Here is a 17,348-nt window from a genome sequence, read left to right as displayed (position 1 = left end):
AGAGCGAGTTGCTGAAGATCCTTCACCCATCAAATGGAAGAGCTGGCATTTGAATCCAGGCCATTTGGCACCTGAGTCTGTGCTTTTAATTAGCTACTGGAGTGCTTCGGAGAAAGGAGAGAGTAAGAGCGAGAACTATTGGAGAACACGATGATGATCACAGGAGCCGCCAACACTCATGGACATTGACTCTGCACCAGCCCACCTCGAGAAGCACTTCCCATGGATTAGCCACTTACTCCCAACAACAATTCCATGAGGTTAGTATTATCATCGCCCCCATGTCACCAAGGCCTGAAGAGAATTCCAGTGGGGCACATTCCCTCCAGAGTCATCCCAGAACATGATGCTCTACTGCAAGCCATTCTAACGTTGAGACCATTCGGTTGTGCTCAGCTCCACCACCTGGCCGAAAGCTGTGCAACTGCGCCTCCGAGTGAGAGAACCGTGTTGAGTCAAGTCGTAATAAAGCCCCCACATCTCTGAAGAGGTCTTTAAAATAAGTGGGCTAATGAGGAAGGCATCTTCACCAAGATGTCACACCTTGGAGAAAAAGGGCCCGTGGGGAGGCAACCCTGCCCTCATGGGCAGGAGCAGGGCAGAGGGGAGCACCATGAGAAGAGCAGAATTAGCTGGGACTGTTGCAGTTGAGGGCGAACAGAGCCGCCCTTCTTCCCTTGGAATAAGCAATGGCTGACGAGGACCCAGCAGCAGTCAGGTGAGAGTCAAGGGTGGCCTAACATCGTCCCTGTCCCCAGCCACATCCACCTAGAGAGAGAGAGAATACCCCCATTTCCATTTCCACCACTCTCCTGTACCTCCCTGCAAATAGGCCTTGTTTCCTTGTGTAGGTGCCCAATTTTGTCAGTCCCATGGATAGGTTAGGAAGGACTGAAATAAAAGCTCTCCATTCTGTGGGCACAGCATTTTCCAAAGGGTTAGATGTGTCTCGCAGGTAGGCACACCTGAGTAGGCCCTTTGCAGTTCTTCCTCACTCTTGCCCATTCAGTGCCCAGGAGAAAGCCTCAACTTGGTGCTAATGTATCTTTTGTATACCTCTCATATTTGCTCATATTTGAACAGTGATCAGATTTGAGATCCAGAGCCTTCCACGGGGAGCAGCGTCTGCCCTCCTACCTTTGAGGAACTCCAGATCACATGTACAGAATCCCACGATCCACGGAGGCTTTGTTCCTATTTGTTCATTCTTTTTACTCTCTGTGCTTCACGTAGGATGGTTTCTGTGCTATATCTTCGTTAATCTCTTCTGTGATATGTCATCTGCAGTCAAATCCATGCCGTATATTTCCTATCTCAGAAATTGTGGTGTTCATGTCTAGAATCTCAGTGTGGGTCTTTTTTGTATCCCGTGTCTCTTTTTAACTTTTCGATCATATGGAGTACAGTGATAACTTTTAATTTCCTTGCTTCTGCCGGGCGCAGTGGCTCAAGCCTGTAATCCCAGCACTTTGGGAGGCCGAGACGGGCGGATCACGAGGTCAGGAGATCGAGACCATCCTGGCTAACACAGTGAAACCCCGTCTCTACTAAAAAATACAAAAAAAAAAACTTAGCCGGGCGAGGTGGCGGGCGCCTGTAGTCCCAGCTACTCGGGAGGCTGAGGCAGGAGAATGGCGTGAACCCGGGAGGCGGAGCTTGCAGTGAGCTGAGATCTGGCCACTGCACTCCAGCCTGGGTGACAGAGCGAGACTCCGTCTCAAAAAAAAAAAAAAAAAAAAATTTCCTTGCTTCTAACATTTGTGTCAGTTCTTGGTTAGATGGATTGATTTTTCTTCACCTTATGGGTCCTATTTTCCTTTTTCTCTTATGAGATGCTGGGCATTGTGAATGTGGCGTTCTTGGGTACTGAAGGTTTCTGTGTTTCTTTATAATTATTCTTGGTCTTTGTTCTGGAATGCAGCTAAATTATTTGCAAACAGTTGGATTCTTTCAGGTCTTTGAAGATTTTTTGGGCAAGACTCAAGCAGTGTTTAGCCTAGGGCTAATTATTTTCCACTGCTGAGGCAAGAACCTTCTCAGTATTCTACCCAATGCCCCGTGAATTGTGAACTTTTCCATTCTGGCTGGTGGGGAAAGCACTATTCCTGGCCATGAGTGCCAGGTACTATCCCCTCTAATCCTTTCAGGTGGTTCTTTCCCTCGCCTTTCGGAGTTCCTTGCATACCCATGCTGATCAGTACGCTGCCTGGTATTTGAGGGGACCCTCTAAAGACATCCCTGTAGCTCTCTTCTCCCCAGTGCTCTGTACTGCGAGCTCTTGCCTTGGTTCCTCTAGACTTTCAGCTCTAGCTCTTAACTAAGGGTGTCTACTGGGCTCCTCTGGGTTCTCTCCACACACCACAGCCTAAAAGTTCTCCAAAGACAGCAAGCTGGTGTGATCACAGCTGGCTTTCCCCCGGGTGTCACTCTTCTTCCATGTCTCATTTCCAGTATCTTGAAAACTGCTGTTTCATATATGCCATCCTTTTTTGTTGTTTTTTGTTTTTTTGGTTGTTCCACTGGGAAGGTAAACCCATTCTCTGTTAGTCCATCTTGGTTTGATGCAGAAGTCTCCTATTTACTCTGTTTTTTTTGTTGTTGTTGTTGCTGTTGAGACCGAGTCTCACTCTGTCACCCAGGCTGGAGTGCAGTGGTGCAATCTCAACTCACTGCAACCTCTGCCTTCTGGGTTCAAGCGATTCTCCTGCTTCAGCCTCCCGAGTAGCTGGGATTACAGGCGCGTGTCACCACACCTGGATAATTTTTGTATTTTCAGTAGATACAGGGTTTCACCATGTTGGCCAGGCTGGTCTCAAACTCCTGACCTCAGGTCATCCACCCGCGTCAGCCTCCCAACGTGCTGGGATTACAGGTGTGAGCCACTGTGCCCGGCCTTGTTTACTCAATCAGATTTTATAATCTTCTTTACATAGATCCTGCGCTTTCTCATTAAATTTGTGCCTGAATATCATTTTTGTTGCTATTATAAGTGGACTATTTATTTCCCCCCCTTCTCCATTTCTAGGTACTTATTTCTAGAGTGGAGAAAAACTATTGTTTGCTATCATTTACATTTAATTTGTTGACATTTGCCCTGAAATTGAACCATCCTTGGGTAGGCTAGCACAAAAATAATTGCGGTTTCTGCTATTAAAAGTAGAGGCAAAGGCTGGGCATGGTGGCTCATGCCTGTAATCCCAGCACTTTGGGAGGCTGAGGCTGGCGGACAACCTGAGGTCAGGCGTTTGAGACAGGCCTGGTCAACATGGCGAAATCCCATCCCTATTAAAAATACAAAAATTAGCCAGGCGTGGTGGTGGATGCCTGTAATCCCAGCTACTTAGGAGGCTGAAACAGGAGAATCACTGGAACCCGGGAGGTGGAGGTTGCAGTGACCCGAGATTGTGCCACTGCACTCCAGCCTGGGTGACACAGCAAGACTCCACCTCAAAAAAAAAAAAAAAAAGTAATGGCAAAAACCGTAATTACTTTTGCACCAACCTAATAAATTTATTCAACAGCAAGTAAGTGTAAAAGAAGTGAGCATCTAGGTGCAGAGGCTCAGCACTGCAAACCAAGCTCTGCTCCACTCTCCTCTTCATGCTGACTTTTGTCCTCATGCTTGCTACTTCATGACACAAAAGGGCTTCTACAACTCCAGGCCTCCTGGATGTGATCCAAGGAGGAAGGAAGGAGAAAGGGAGAAGTAGCCACCTCTTCCCATATCAGGAAAGAAAAGGTTTCTCAAGATAAATTTAGCTTGTGTCCTATTAGCCAGAATTATAACATCTGACCACCTATAATAGTCGCCCTGGGGAACCAAGCGTTTACCTGGAAATATTACAACAAATTCACAAAAAAATCTGGGTGCTGGTTGGTAATAAAGAATTAAATTAGGCAGAGGCAGGCAGATCACAAGGTCAGGAGTTAAGACCAGCCTGACCAACATGGTGAAACCCCGGGCACAAATACAAAAATCACCAAAAAAATACAAAAATTAGCCGGGCGTGGTGGCGCGTGCCTATAGTCCCAGCTGCTCAGGAGGCTGAGGCAGGAGAATCACTTGAACCTGGGAGGTGGAGGTTGCAGTGAACTGAGATCATGCCACTGCATTTCAGCCTGGGCAACAGTGCAAGACTGTCTCATAAAACAAATTAAACCAGGCAACTCATAGACTACACACTACTCTTGCATTCTTAGAACAAACCCTGCTGAGTCACAGTGAATTGTTCCTTTAAATACATTGCCATATTCTATTCAACAATATTTTTAAGGTGTTTTTTAAGGCTATTGTGATATGCAGGATCAAAGAAGACGTAAGGTAGTGGAAATGGGAATAAAAAGATTGAAACATACTCACAAGTATTTTCAGAGGCATCAAGGCTTTGTGATAGATCTGTGATTAAATGCACATAGAAATGGCAGGAGAGGAGCTGGGCTCAGTGGCTCACATCTGTAATCCCAGCACTTTGGGGAGGCCAAGGCAGGAAGACAGCTCGAGCCCAAGAGTTCGAGACCAGCCTGGGCAACATCGTGAGACCTCATCTCTACAGAAAAATAAATAACCTTCTGTTATGTCCTTTTTCACGTTGCAGGTGGATATGAAAAAAAAAAAAAAAAAAGCCAGGAGAGGAAACAAAGGGAGAACAGAAATTTTTTCTAAAGTGCTGTTAATTTAAAGAGAATAATTAATCACCAGTGGCATCATATGTTATGCTGCCTTTAAACACTAAAGTTGAAGTATTTGAATTTTTTTTGAGACAGAGTCTTGCTCTGTTACCCAGGCTGGAGTACAGTGGCGTGATCTCGGCTCACTGCAACCTCTGCCTCCTAGGTTCAAGCAATTCTCCCGCCTCAGCCTCCCAAAGTGCAGGGATTACAGGCACCCGCCACCACGCCCGGCTAATTTTTGTATTTTTAGTAGAGATGGGATTTCACCATGTTGGCCAGGCTGGTCTCGAACTCCTGATCTTAAGTGATCCACCTGCCTCAGCTTCCCAAAGCGCTGGGATTACAGGCATGAGCCACCGCACCCAGCCAATATTTGAAATTTTCTGAGCTTCAGATTTCTTTGAATTTAAAATGTCCCAATTAGATATTTAGCATTTCATTCAACATATAGAAAAAACAGCAATCTTTCTATCTGGAGTTTTATAAAAATATATCTATTGCAGTGATAACAGTATTGTGGTCATTTAAGTTTTTATCTTTCAGAGATACATACTAAAATATTTATAGATGAAATTACACATCCAGTATTTGCATCAAAATAAGAGTCATGAAGAAAGTAAATGGAAATAAAGATGAAGCAGGACTGGCCATGAGTTGATGATTGTTGAACAGGGTACTGGGTATATGGGATTCACCAAAGGTATTGGATGTATGGAATTTTCCATAATAAAACGTTCTTTCAGTGTTTGTAGAATGGAAGCATGTATGTGTATGAACAAATGTATACATACAAATATTTGTTTTAAATAATAGATTTAAAATGTTAGGAATTCTAATCCAAAGCATTTTATTGCTTTTTAAAAAGGGAACTGCACATGGTCAGTATCATGGGAGAATAGCTCCACTCCTTCCTGACCTCGGTCACAGGCCGCCATGAGGAGAGACTGCTCCAGCCCTCCAGTGGCCACTGCCATCTTCCTCATCACTGTCCGTGGCTTTGGAGTCCATAACCCCAAGTGGCCCCTGAGTCTAGACTCTATCAAATTCCACAATGATAGCAACAATGACTGCATCTGATGTATGCTGCTGGCAATCTTAAGCCCAAAATGCTTCAAAGATTAAACAGCCATATACATTTAAAATACATAGAAAAATAATATAATTAGAATGTATACAAAGTAGATTATTACAAAACAACTTCACTACAAGAAATACATCTTATATCCAAACACAAAAATGTGGAAATATACATGAAAGGATATATGTTTAAGAAATCACATTTTTATTTCTAAATGCTGAGTGAGAAGGCATAGACTACTAAATTCTGGATTACTGATAAAATTTCAAAAAGAACTTGATTTTGCTAGCAGAAATTTTTACCCCATTCTCAAGCTTCTATAAACAGTTCTTGAAGAGATTAGACAGCTGTTCCTCTTTCCAAATTCTGTTTAATTTCAGCTGTGTATTTCCCATAGAATCTTTCGGCTTTCTTGTTGAATTTGGCATTCCTTTCATTAATGTAGTCGATATCTGCATCATCGTTATAAGGACGTCTCCGGCTATATTTGTCTCGTTTTTCAATCCTGGAGAAAGAAGAAAATTTACAAAATTCAAAATTGCCTTCTCTTTTGATCTTAATAAAACGTGACCAAACAGGAATAAAATCTACATTTAGACTAGCACACATTGTGAGGGCTGGAGGAAACCAGGCCAGTTTTCATCACATTCAAGTTGAAACTGAATTAATGGCACAACTCAGAATATGAACTGTGAAATCCAGTAAATACAACAAATTCATCTTCAGAATGCTAGAGCAATCATCCCTTGTTGGGAACTTGACTGTACTGAAGAACCACTTAAAAGAAGAACTATTGGCTGGGCATGGCGGCTGTAATCCCATGCCTGTAATCCCACTATTTTTGGAGGACAAGGCCTCCCAAAAGGTCCTCTGGGAGGATCACTTAAGCCCAGGAGCTCCAGACCAGGGCCTGGACAACATAGGGAGACTCCATCACTATAAAAAAAAAAATTTAAATACATTTTCTAAAAAAGAAGATAACTATAACAATATTAAATAGGTCAGGCACAGTGGCTCATGCCTGTAACCCCAGCACTTTGGGAGGCCAAGGCAGGTGGATCACCTGAGGCCAGGAGTTTGAGACCAACCTGGTCAACATGGCAAAACCCTGTCTCTACTAAAAATACAAAAATTAGCCAGGAGTGGTGGCACACGCCTGTGGTCCCAGTTACTCAGGAGGCTGAGGCAAGAGAATCACTTGAACCCGGAAGGCAGAGGCTGTGGTGAGCCGAGATCATGACACTGCGCTCCAGCCTGGGCAAGAGTGAGACTCTCTCTCAAAAAAAAAAAAAAAAAATTGTATTAAATAATAACCACAGCTAATACTGAGGGCATAATATGTGCCAGACACTTTTTTTTTTTCCTGAGATAGGGTCTCGCTCTGTCGCCCAAGCTGGAGTGCAGTGCTGCAATCACAGTTCACTGCACCCTCCACTTCTTGGACTCAAGTGATCCTCCTGACTGAGTCTCCCAAGTAGCTGGGACTGCAGGCACACACCACCAAGCCCAGCTAATTCTTGTATTTTTTTTTTTTTTTTTTTTTGTAATGACAGGGTTTTGCTATGTTGCCCAGGCTGTTCTCAAACTTCTGGGCTCAAGCAACCCTTCTGCCTCAGCCTCCCAAAGTGTTAGGATTATAGGCAGGAGCCACCACACCCAGCCCGGACACTATTCTTAATACTTTACATGTATTAACTCTTAAAATATATTTTCATTCTGCTCTACCTAATAGTCACCTCTATCAGTATTAAGAAACACAAACCTAAGTGAAGAACATTTACTACCACATTCTTGCTTCTTCAAATCAAACAGGGGAGTGGTTGTTAAAGTAAAACACTTAAAGAAGGATCATTTTTTTAGACCTTTCCTCTTCAATAGTAACAATTCAATTTCATCAATATTCTGCATCTCCATTCCAAATCAGATATATTCAACCCATACTTGCTATCCATCCCCAAACCACTATAGACAGGTCAAAAATTAGCAAGTATAATTTCTATCTTGTGAATTCATTCTAAGCACATCAGATTTAGGTGCATATTCCAAGTGCATTTTGTCATGAAGTATTTACAACGTCAGGCTGCTCTACTGAATGCTTACTGTTTTTCCAGATCTATGACCATCCTGTCAATTTCCTCTGTGGAAGGCACATGTGTTCCATGAAGAAGACTATTGGATGTTGGGAAAAACTCTTCTCCACTGAAAAGACAGCAAAATGAACTTATGGTAACACTATAAATGCTCCATTTTCTTTTTTTTCTTTTTTTTTTTTTTTTTGAGACGGAGTCTCGCTCTGTCTCCCAAGCTGGAGTGCAGTGGCCCAATCTCGGCCCACTACAACCTCCGCCTTCTGGGTTCAAGCGATTCTCCTGCCTCAGCCTCCCGAGTAGCTGGGACTACAGGCGTCCGCCACCACTCCCGGCTAATTTTTGTATTTTTAGTAGAGACGGGGTTTCACCATATTGGCCAGGCTGGTCTCGAACTCCTGACCTTGTGATCCGCCTGCCTCGGCCTCCCTAAGTGCTGGGATTACAACTCCTGACCTTGTGATCTGCCCACTTCGGCCTCCCAAAGTGCTGGCATTACAAGCTTGAGCCACTGCGCCCAGCAAATGCTCCATTTTCAAATTTCAAACTAAACTACCATACACAATAAGAAAGAAAATATACACATGTATTTACTGTGAGATCCTACTTTAATTTTTTCTTTAAAAAAAATACAGGTTGGGTGCAGTGGCTCTCGTCTGTAATCCCAGCATTTTGGGAGGTCAAGGCAGGTGGATCGTTTGAGGTCAGGAGTTCAAGACCAGCCTGGCCAATACGGCAAAGCCCTGTCTCTACTAAAAATATAAAAATTAGCTGGGCGTGGTGACACACACCTGTAGTCCCAGCTACTCGGGGAGGCTGAGGCAGGAGAAGCACTTGAACCCGGGAGGTGGAGGCTGCAGTGACCCAAGATCGCCCCACTGTGCTCCAGCTTAGGCAACAAAGTGAGACTCCGTCTCAAAAAAAAAAATTTTGTAATTAAAAGAATAAAAATAGGGTCATGTGGAGGCTGGGCACGGTGGCTCACGCCTGTAATCCCAGCACTTTGGGAGGCTGAGGCAGGTGGATCACCAGGTCAGGAGTTTGAGACCAGCCTAGCCAAGATGGCAAAATCCTGTCTCTACTAAAAATACAAAAATTAGCTGGGTGTGGTGGCGGGTGCCTGTAATCCCAGCTACTTGGGAGGCTGAGACAGGAGAATTGCTTGAACCTGGGAGGCTGAGGCTGCAGTGAGCCAAGATCACACCACTGCACTCCAGCCTGGGCAACAGTGCAAGACTCCATCTCAAAAAAAAAAAAAATAGGGCCATGTGCAGTGGCTTATACCAGTAATCCAGGCACTTTGGGAGGCTAAGGTGGGCACATCACCTGAGGTCACGAGTTCGAGACCAGCCTGGCCAATATGGTGAAACCCCATCTCTACTAAAAATATAAAAAAATTAGCCAGGCATGCTGGTGGGCACCTGTAATCCCAGCTACTTGGCAGGAGAATCACTTGAACCCGAGAGGTGGAGCATGCAGTGAGACGAGATTGTGCCACTGCACTCCAGCCTGGGTGACAGAGCAAGACTCTGTCTCAAAAAAAATAAAAATAAAAATAAAAAATAAAAAATTACAGAATTGAAAGGAACCTAAGTCATCAACTCCTCCAACACCTTCACTCTACAGATCAAAGAGCCAACAGGCAGAGAGGCTCCAGGACTTATCAGATGTCACAAAGTGCTAGGGACAGAGGTGGGATTAGAGCTCCATCCTGAGGTTATTTCCTTTTCCACTAAAGCAAACTGCCAAACTACAGCAGCCCACCACCTGTTTATGAAAAGAGGATTCATTTATGAATCCTCTGCAGCCGCTTTTGCACTGCAGCAGCACAGCTGAGTAGCTGTGACAGAGATTATATGGCTCACAAAGCTGAAAATATTTACTATCTGGTCCTTCACAGAAAAAGTTTACCAACCCCAGCACTAAAGCATTATGCCTCCTAAAATATCTCAGTAACTACAACAATCAGAGTGTTAACCAATCAACAACCAGTCTTAGAATGCCCAGTTAAGAAAAAAACAAAAAACAAAAAAACAGGTGATTAATTGCTGTGAAGCAAGCAATAAACAGTGCTGTCAAAACAGAGACTAGGCCTGGCACAGTGGCTCACACCTGTAATCTCAACCCTGTGGGAGGCCAAAGAGAGAGGATCACTTGAGGCCAGGAATTTGAGACAGCCTGAGCAACACAGTGAGATCCCGTCTCTACAAAAAAATTAATTAGCCAGGAATCGTGGAACATGCCTGTAATCCTAGCTACTGGGGAGGCTGATGTGGGAGGCTCCCTTGAGGCCGAAGTTTGAGGTTACAATGAATTATGATGGATGGTGTCAATGCACTCCAGCTTAGGCAACAGAGCGAGACACTGTCTCTTTAAAAAATAAAATAAAATAAAAAAACCAGAAGGGCTAGGCAAGGAAGGGCCAGGCACAGTAGCTCACACCTGTAATCCCAGCACTTTGGGAGGCCGAGGTGGACGGATAACTTGAGGTCAGGAGTTCAAGACCAGCCTGGCCAACATGGTGAAACCCCATCTCAGCTAAAAATATAAAAATTAGTTGGGCATGGTGGTGGGCACCTGTAATCCCAGCTACTCGGGAGGCTGAGGCAGGAAAATCACTTGAACCCAGGAGGCAGAGGTTGCAGTGAGTTGAGACTGCACCATTCAGTGCACTCCAGCGTGGGCAAGACAGCAAGACTCCGTCTCAAAGGAAAAAAAAAATCCAGAAAAAACAGAGACCACCCTTAGACAGCTATTAATAACCCATACCTTAGCATTAAAGTATGTTTCTATTTATGTATACATACACACACACAAACACAAACACACAAATATATCCACATCAGCTCAGGATGAAAAAGGACTCACTGTTTTTCTCTCAGTCTCTCATATGTTTCCATGTCAGGTTTGATCTGCTTGGTCAACCGATGATACTGGCGTAACTGGGCAGCAGCATAATCTAAAAATATAAAATCAGAATCTGAGATAATATATTTCCTTGTTTGGACCTTCCTATTGAGAGAAAAATCTAAATTATCAAAGGTAAGTATCGTTTATCCAAAATGCTTGGAATCGGAAGTGTTTCCAATTTTTTTCAGATTTTGGAATATCTGCATTATACTTAAATTCAAAATCTGAAATGCTCCAATCAGCATCTCCTTTGAGCATCACAGCATCATGTTGGCACTCAAACAGTTTTGGATTTTGCAACATTTTGGATTTCAGATTTTCAGACAAGGGACACTCAATCTGTGTGAAGTAATATATGCCCAAAACACTATTCTAAGCATAGCTTCTATCCTGAAGATGCTGACAGACAGACTTTGATAAATTTTACCATCAAGTATTTAAAAATCCGGCTAACTGAAGCACAGCCTTTTTTTTAACTTCTGTCCTAAGAGACGTATTTGTACTTTTCTTGGTCTTTAGGCCTCATCAAGAATATCCCATGAAGCACAAGAGGCACATCCTTTCTTGAAACCAGAAACAATGAAGGAAATGACTAACAGCCCAGTCAATAAAGTTCAATAAAGGTCAATCTGACCTGAAAATCCCAGATCAGGGTTTTTCCTCTTCTTTTTCCTCTCCCATTTTTCTGCATCTTCTGCACTGATCTCCAGCAACTTCACTTTCTCATAGTCTTCTCCTCTTGATGCACATTCCTAAAAAGAAGAAAAAAGCTGACACCTACAATTATGATACAAGCTATAATTTCATCTACTTTACATCAAGAAAGATCCAATAAATATTAACCAATATTTTAATAGTATTTTTTTAGTTGGAGTTTCACTGGCTCTGTCACCCAGGCTGGAGCTCAGTGGTGTGATCTCAGCTCACTGCAACCTCCACCTCCCAGGTTCAAGGGATTCTCATGTCTCAGCCTCCCAACTAGCTGGGACTACAAGCACATACCTCCATGACCGGCTAATTTTTGTATTTTTAGTAGAGATGGGGTTTCGCCATGTTGGCCAGGCTGGTCTCAAATTCCTGACCTCAAGTGATCTGCCTGCCTCAGCCTCCCAAAGTGCTGGGATTACAGGCATGAGCTACTGCACCCGGCCACTGTAATAGTATTTAAAGGAAATTTGGAAATACACTATGGTATATAAGTGAGCACATGATACTTATTGAGTGTTAATCAGGTGTCAGACCTTGTTTTAAATGTTTTACATGCATTAACTCACTGAATTCATAATGAACTCAAATAATTATTGTTACAGTTCCTGTTTTATTGATGAGAAAACAGAGGTACAGAGAAGTCAAATAAACTCACCCAAAGTGTCACAGTCGCTACTGAACAGAACCAGAATTTCAATTCTGGCAGCTTGGCCTAAGAGCCAGTGTATTCAACCACCATGTTGTAGTGTCTTGATACAACAGAATGATTGACTAAATCACTTATGAAGATAAAACAGTTCCTAACCTTTTTCTTTTCTTCTTCCTGTAGTTCCCACTCCAAACGAGCTTTTTTGGCTTCCCAATTTGCAGGTAATTTTAGTCTTTTATCTTCTTCCACAACTTCCTGGTGATTTAATTTACGAGCTTCATTCTAAAACCGTAACACAAGAAGTCTGTCAGCTAAAACATGAAAATAAATCCAGATACATTTTGCCTTCTTTGAGGAGGGTCAGGCAGGACATATTAATAACGTGACCCCATTTTATCCTAAAAGCAACAGACAGCCATCATAGTATTTTAAGCCAGGGAATGGCCTAATAGGGTCTACATTTTTATGTAATCAAGAAAAATGTGTTGAGTTGCACTGGTTTGCTGTTCCAGAGCCCTGGGGGTTAAAATCAGCTTTGCCTCTATTGAGTTGTGTGGTCCCTTTTTATTGGATCAGAACAAGGTTTTGCAACATTGGGGACCATACTATAGTGGCACTTAAGTAGACTTTATTTGGCATTAATATTAAATCGGACAGGCACGGTGGCTCACGCCTGTAATCCTAGCACTTTGGGAGGCTGAGGCAGGTGGATCACCTGAGGTCAGGAGTTCAAGACCAGGCTAGCCAACATGGCGAAACCCCGTCTCTACTTAAAATTCAAAAATTAGCCAGGCATGGTGGCGCACACCTGTAATCCCAGCTATTCGGGAGGCTGAAGCAGGAGAATCACTTGAACCCAGGAGGCAGAGGTTGCAGTGAGCCAAGATTGCACCACCGCACTCCAGCCTGGGTGACAGAGCAAGACACCTCAAAAAACAAAATTACATCACATGATGTGAAAGACACTTTTTTTTTTTTTTTTTTTGAGACAGAATCTCACTCTGTCACTCAAGCTGGAGTATACTGGAGCATCTCAGTTCATTTCAACTTTCGCCTCCAGGGTTCAAACAATTCTCCTGCCTCAGCCTCCCAAGTAGCTGGGATTACAAGCATGTGCCACAATGCCTGGCTTATTTTTTGTATTTTTAGTAGAAACAGGGTTTTGCAGTTTGGCCAGGCTGGTCTCGAACTCCTGGCCTCAAATGATCTGCCCGCCTCAGCCTCCCAAGGTGCTGGGATTACAGGCATGCACCACCACACCGGGCCTCAATTATCTTTTAATCCTGATTCAAGAAAAATGCCTCAATTTGGGTTAGAGGATTTAATACCTATCTTAATGCCTCTAATGCTTTCCAAGTTCCCCTCCTTTTAAAAATACTTTCACAGTTTACATTGGCAAATGAAAAATGAAAGGAATTTGAAGTACCATTGAAGAGTCTTTTTTTTTTTTTTTTTTTTTTTTTAAGCTTGGGGTAGCGGGGAGAGGTGTCTATTTTTAAATAAACCTAATTGTATAAAACAAAATGAGTATATCATCTTAAGGAAAACTTAAGTTAGACATTTCTTAGGTCATAAGCTGGTGGCAGTTTGTCCATGAAGCCCTGCCTCCTAATTTCCAAACATGTGTTCCTTACACAATCACTCTAAATATTTAAGCATGTCCTTTTAATTGTTTATTAGATTAACTTTCCCTAGGCAAAGAGAGATACTCCTCCCAACTACCATCCCTAGTATATTCTTGGCTCTGGAAAAGTCCTGCAATTAAAGACACCAAGAACACATGTATGGTCAACAAAGTTGAGTCTGTTGCATAGAAGAAGAGAGCAAACCACGGGGAACTGTGGGCATTTGAGTGAAAGGGCGTTAGGAGGGGCTCGTTCCAGGATTTGGGTTTGTATCAGGTGACTGGGGGGAGGGTTAAGGATCTGGATTGAGTACTGTCAGAAAGCAGAGGCTTTCTACAATTAGGTATCTTAAATTTTTATATAGGAGGCAGAAGTAACGGAGACTAATGCTGTATTTGGTAATAACTGTCACTGGTGTTAGCCAGAATAAAGAAATACGTGGTCATTCTTGTGCTTCAAGAAGTCTTCTTTGTTTTGTCTCACTACAACAGTCAGAGTGATTTTGGGGTTTTGTGAACCCATGGCCTGTCAGGTCACTCCATGCTGAAATAGGGGCTGCTTTTCTCTTTCTCAGCTCCAACTGCAGCCAGCTATTTGCTGGACTCTTATCCCTAATACAAATTTTCTTTGAATTTGTTCCCTTTGCTTGGATTCTCTTTCTCTAACTCCTTTAGTTGTCTGGCTTTCAAACAGTAGTTTAGGTGTCACCTATTACGAGGCACCCCCTGGAGACCCACAAACTGCATTCATCTCTCCTCCTCTGCACTTCCAGGGCACTTAAGACATCCGATTCCCTATCAACTGGCTGAACTACCACGCTGTAGACTTTCAAAGGTTTCCCATTATTTTTTTAATTTTCTTTTTATTCTTTTCCCCCAGAAGTCCTAGAGACAGATGATTATTTCCTCCCTTTTCAAACAGATTCTGATAGAAGATTATTTTTTAAATCAAGTGAACCAGGTCTCTTACTGACACAAGTTTCTTCCTGTCTCTAGCTCTACATATTTCCCTAGGTAAAATGAAGAATTTGTTAGAATCACAGAGCAGGGAGGTTGTTAGTAATGGAGACTCGCAAACCTAACCCAGATACATTAAATTGGATGTGGGTAGGAGGGGGGCTAGAGTGAACAGGTATATTTTCAAAAGTTCTCATAACGATCCCCATGTGCTGCCAGGGTTGAGTACCACCGAACAGAGCTTTCCTCTCAGATGATCCTGCTCTGTTGGTCTGTCAGACGCAGTGGTGTGGCTTCCTCGTCCCCTCTACAAAAGCGCAAAGGCTTGGCCAGGTGACGGATCTGAGCCGGCCTCCAAGACTACTCACCCGCAACAGGTGCAGCTCCCGGAATTTGCGCAGTCTCTGTTCGCGCTTCTGAGCGGCCAGCTCTGCCGCCGCAGTGAGGGACCCCTCTTCCGCGCTGTCCACCAGCACCTGCGGCAAAGAGAACTGGCTTCAGGCAGAGCCAGCTCGGCTTCTCCCAGGACGGCCCAGGCCGAGTCCCCGCCGGTCCCCACAGGCTGGGCCTAGGGCCTCCACCGCCGACTTGATCCCAGTGTCTGAGCCTCCTTGAAGCGAAACTAGACTTCGCCTCCACCTCTCTCCAGGCCGCTCCCCGGAACCCTCACCAACAAAACCCCCGGTGTAGAGTCGCTCGAACTCACCTCGGATGCAGCAACAGCCGCCATCACAACCTTTCTCTCTTCCCACTTCCGGCAACAACATACAGCACTTCCGTCAGCCTTCAGACAACCGGGCCGATGCGTACAAATGAGCTACCATAATCCCCGCCCCTTCCGGGCGGCCTCCGGAAGTTGGGACCCTTTAGCTGTGAAACGTTTTGGATTGGGCAGGGTCTCGCGCAGCCGCGAGAATCCGCGTGGGCAAGGACAGCGGGAGTTGAGTCGCCAAGAAAAGGGTTGGGAAGAGCTCAGAATCGGAGGACTAGAAAAAAATGACAAAAGGAGTCTAATAGAAACTCCCCTACTCTGAACGCTGTTCCTGGAAACCGCCTTTTCAAAGAGTGAGAGAAATCTAACATGGCTCACTCCAACTTGCTTCTAGCCCCGCAGGGCGGCTGTCTTCACTCATTCCTGGGCATAAACCAAGCTCACCATGGGAGAATTTATAGTTTAACTTTTAAGCAAGGATGAGCATAGTCCCTCCCTTAAACAGTCCCCGGCCTTGTTCGGGGGCTGAAACTGCCTTTATGAAATTAATGAAAGACCGGGAGGTTAGGTATATGAGGGGCGAATTCTGCTAAAATGTAGTAAACGATAACCAGCCATTGTTTCGGAGGACATCGGATGTGTAACTTCCCCAATTACTCCTGTAGGTAACGTCGTTATTGTAGAACCTAAGATTGGTCTTTTGAGGCACTTTTGAGACTTTCGCATTCTGGCAACTAAGTGACCCCACCTGGACTCGTGACTCATGACCCAACCGCTTCCTCTGCCCCACTCCTCCCCCAAGAGGCGGGCTCAGCTGTTGAGGAGTGTAGTCCACACCCCTATGATTGCATCTCCAACCAATCAGCAGCACCCATTCCCTGTTGCTCTGCCCACACCAAACCAGCTGAAAAACACTAACCTCTGGGCTGACCCTTCAGGAAAACTTACTTGAGTGGTAACCCTTCTTCCCTGAGGCCAGCGTCACATTAATACAACTCTATACTGCAGTAGCACTTCTCAGTGAATTGGTTTTGTCTGTAGTGGGCAGGAAGAACCTGTAGTGCCATTCATTCCCGTAAGTGGAAAGTTCTTTCCGTTTAGAGCTTAGCATGTTGTCACCTTCTCCAAGAAGCAGGTCTTGGCCAGGTGTGGTGGTTCATGGCTGCAATCCCAGCAAATTGCCGGGCCGAGGCGGGAGGATTGCTTGAGCCCAGGAGTTCAAGACCAGCCTGGACAACAAAGTGAGAATCAGTCTCTAAATTAAAAAATAATACAAATAAAAAGAATTTTTGTTTGTGTGTGTGTGTGGTTTTTGTTTGTTTGAGACGGAGTCTTGCCCTGTGACCCAGGCTGGAGTGCAATGGCACTGATCTCGGCTCACTGCAACCTCCGCCTCCCAGGTTCAGACAATTCTCCTGCCTCAGCTTCCCGAGTAGCTAGGATTGCGGGTGCCTGCCACCATGCCCAGCTACTTTTTGTATTTTTAGTAGAGACAGGGTTTCACCGTGTTGACCAGGCTGGTCTTGAACTCCTGACTTCGGGATCCGCCCACCTCAGCCTCCCCAAGTGCTGGGATTACAGACGTGAGCCACCGTGCCCAGACATAAAAATAAAGTTTTAAAAAAAGAGGCAGGTCTTCCCTGACTACCGTCTCACTTTTAGTACTGTCACTATTTTAATTCTTTCCAATTGCATAAGTTTTCTTTTTGTCTGTCCATTTTCTATTTTCCTCATCAGCGTTATTACTGGAGAACAGCAGGGTCCACCCATCTTGTTTACTCTTACATGCTCAGTGGAGAGGCAATGCCAGAATTACTAACAGTGCTAAAGTTATTAAGATAATTCAGTAAGGTGCTGGATATAAGAGGAATATATGAAAATTATTTTTTTCTGCACTAACAACTACTAGATACAGAAATGAAAAAGTAATCCCTAAAATGAAAAGATATCTA

The 17,348-nt window shown here is 44.1% G+C and overlaps 1 protein-coding gene across 1 annotated transcript; it reads right to left on the bottom strand.

The window, feature by feature from the left end:
• Window positions 1-5,501: 5,501 nt before the first annotated feature.
• LOC105494464 (SYF2 pre-mRNA splicing factor) lies at window positions 5,502-15,545 on the bottom strand. The gene is made up of 7 exons (XM_011762886.2): window positions 15,391-15,545; window positions 15,053-15,160; window positions 12,260-12,385; window positions 11,381-11,498; window positions 10,705-10,795; window positions 7,850-7,948; window positions 5,502-6,254 (listed from the first exon to the last, which is right to left on the bottom strand). The coding sequence occupies exons 1-7, from the start codon at window positions 15,412-15,414 to the stop codon at window positions 6,089-6,091; spliced, it is 732 nt and encodes a 243-aa protein (XP_011761188.1). The 5' UTR covers window positions 15,415-15,545; the 3' UTR covers window positions 5,502-6,088.
• Between the last annotated feature and the right edge of the window lie 1,803 nt (window positions 15,546-17,348).

Source organism: Macaca nemestrina, chromosome 1 (genome assembly GCF_043159975.1).
Source record: "Macaca nemestrina isolate mMacNem1 chromosome 1, mMacNem.hap1, whole genome shotgun sequence".
Taxonomy (NCBI): Eukaryota; Metazoa; Chordata; class Mammalia; order Primates; family Cercopithecidae; genus Macaca; species Macaca nemestrina.
Note: the sequence above shows the minus strand (reverse complement) of the source record. Positions and strands in the feature narration are given on the sequence as shown.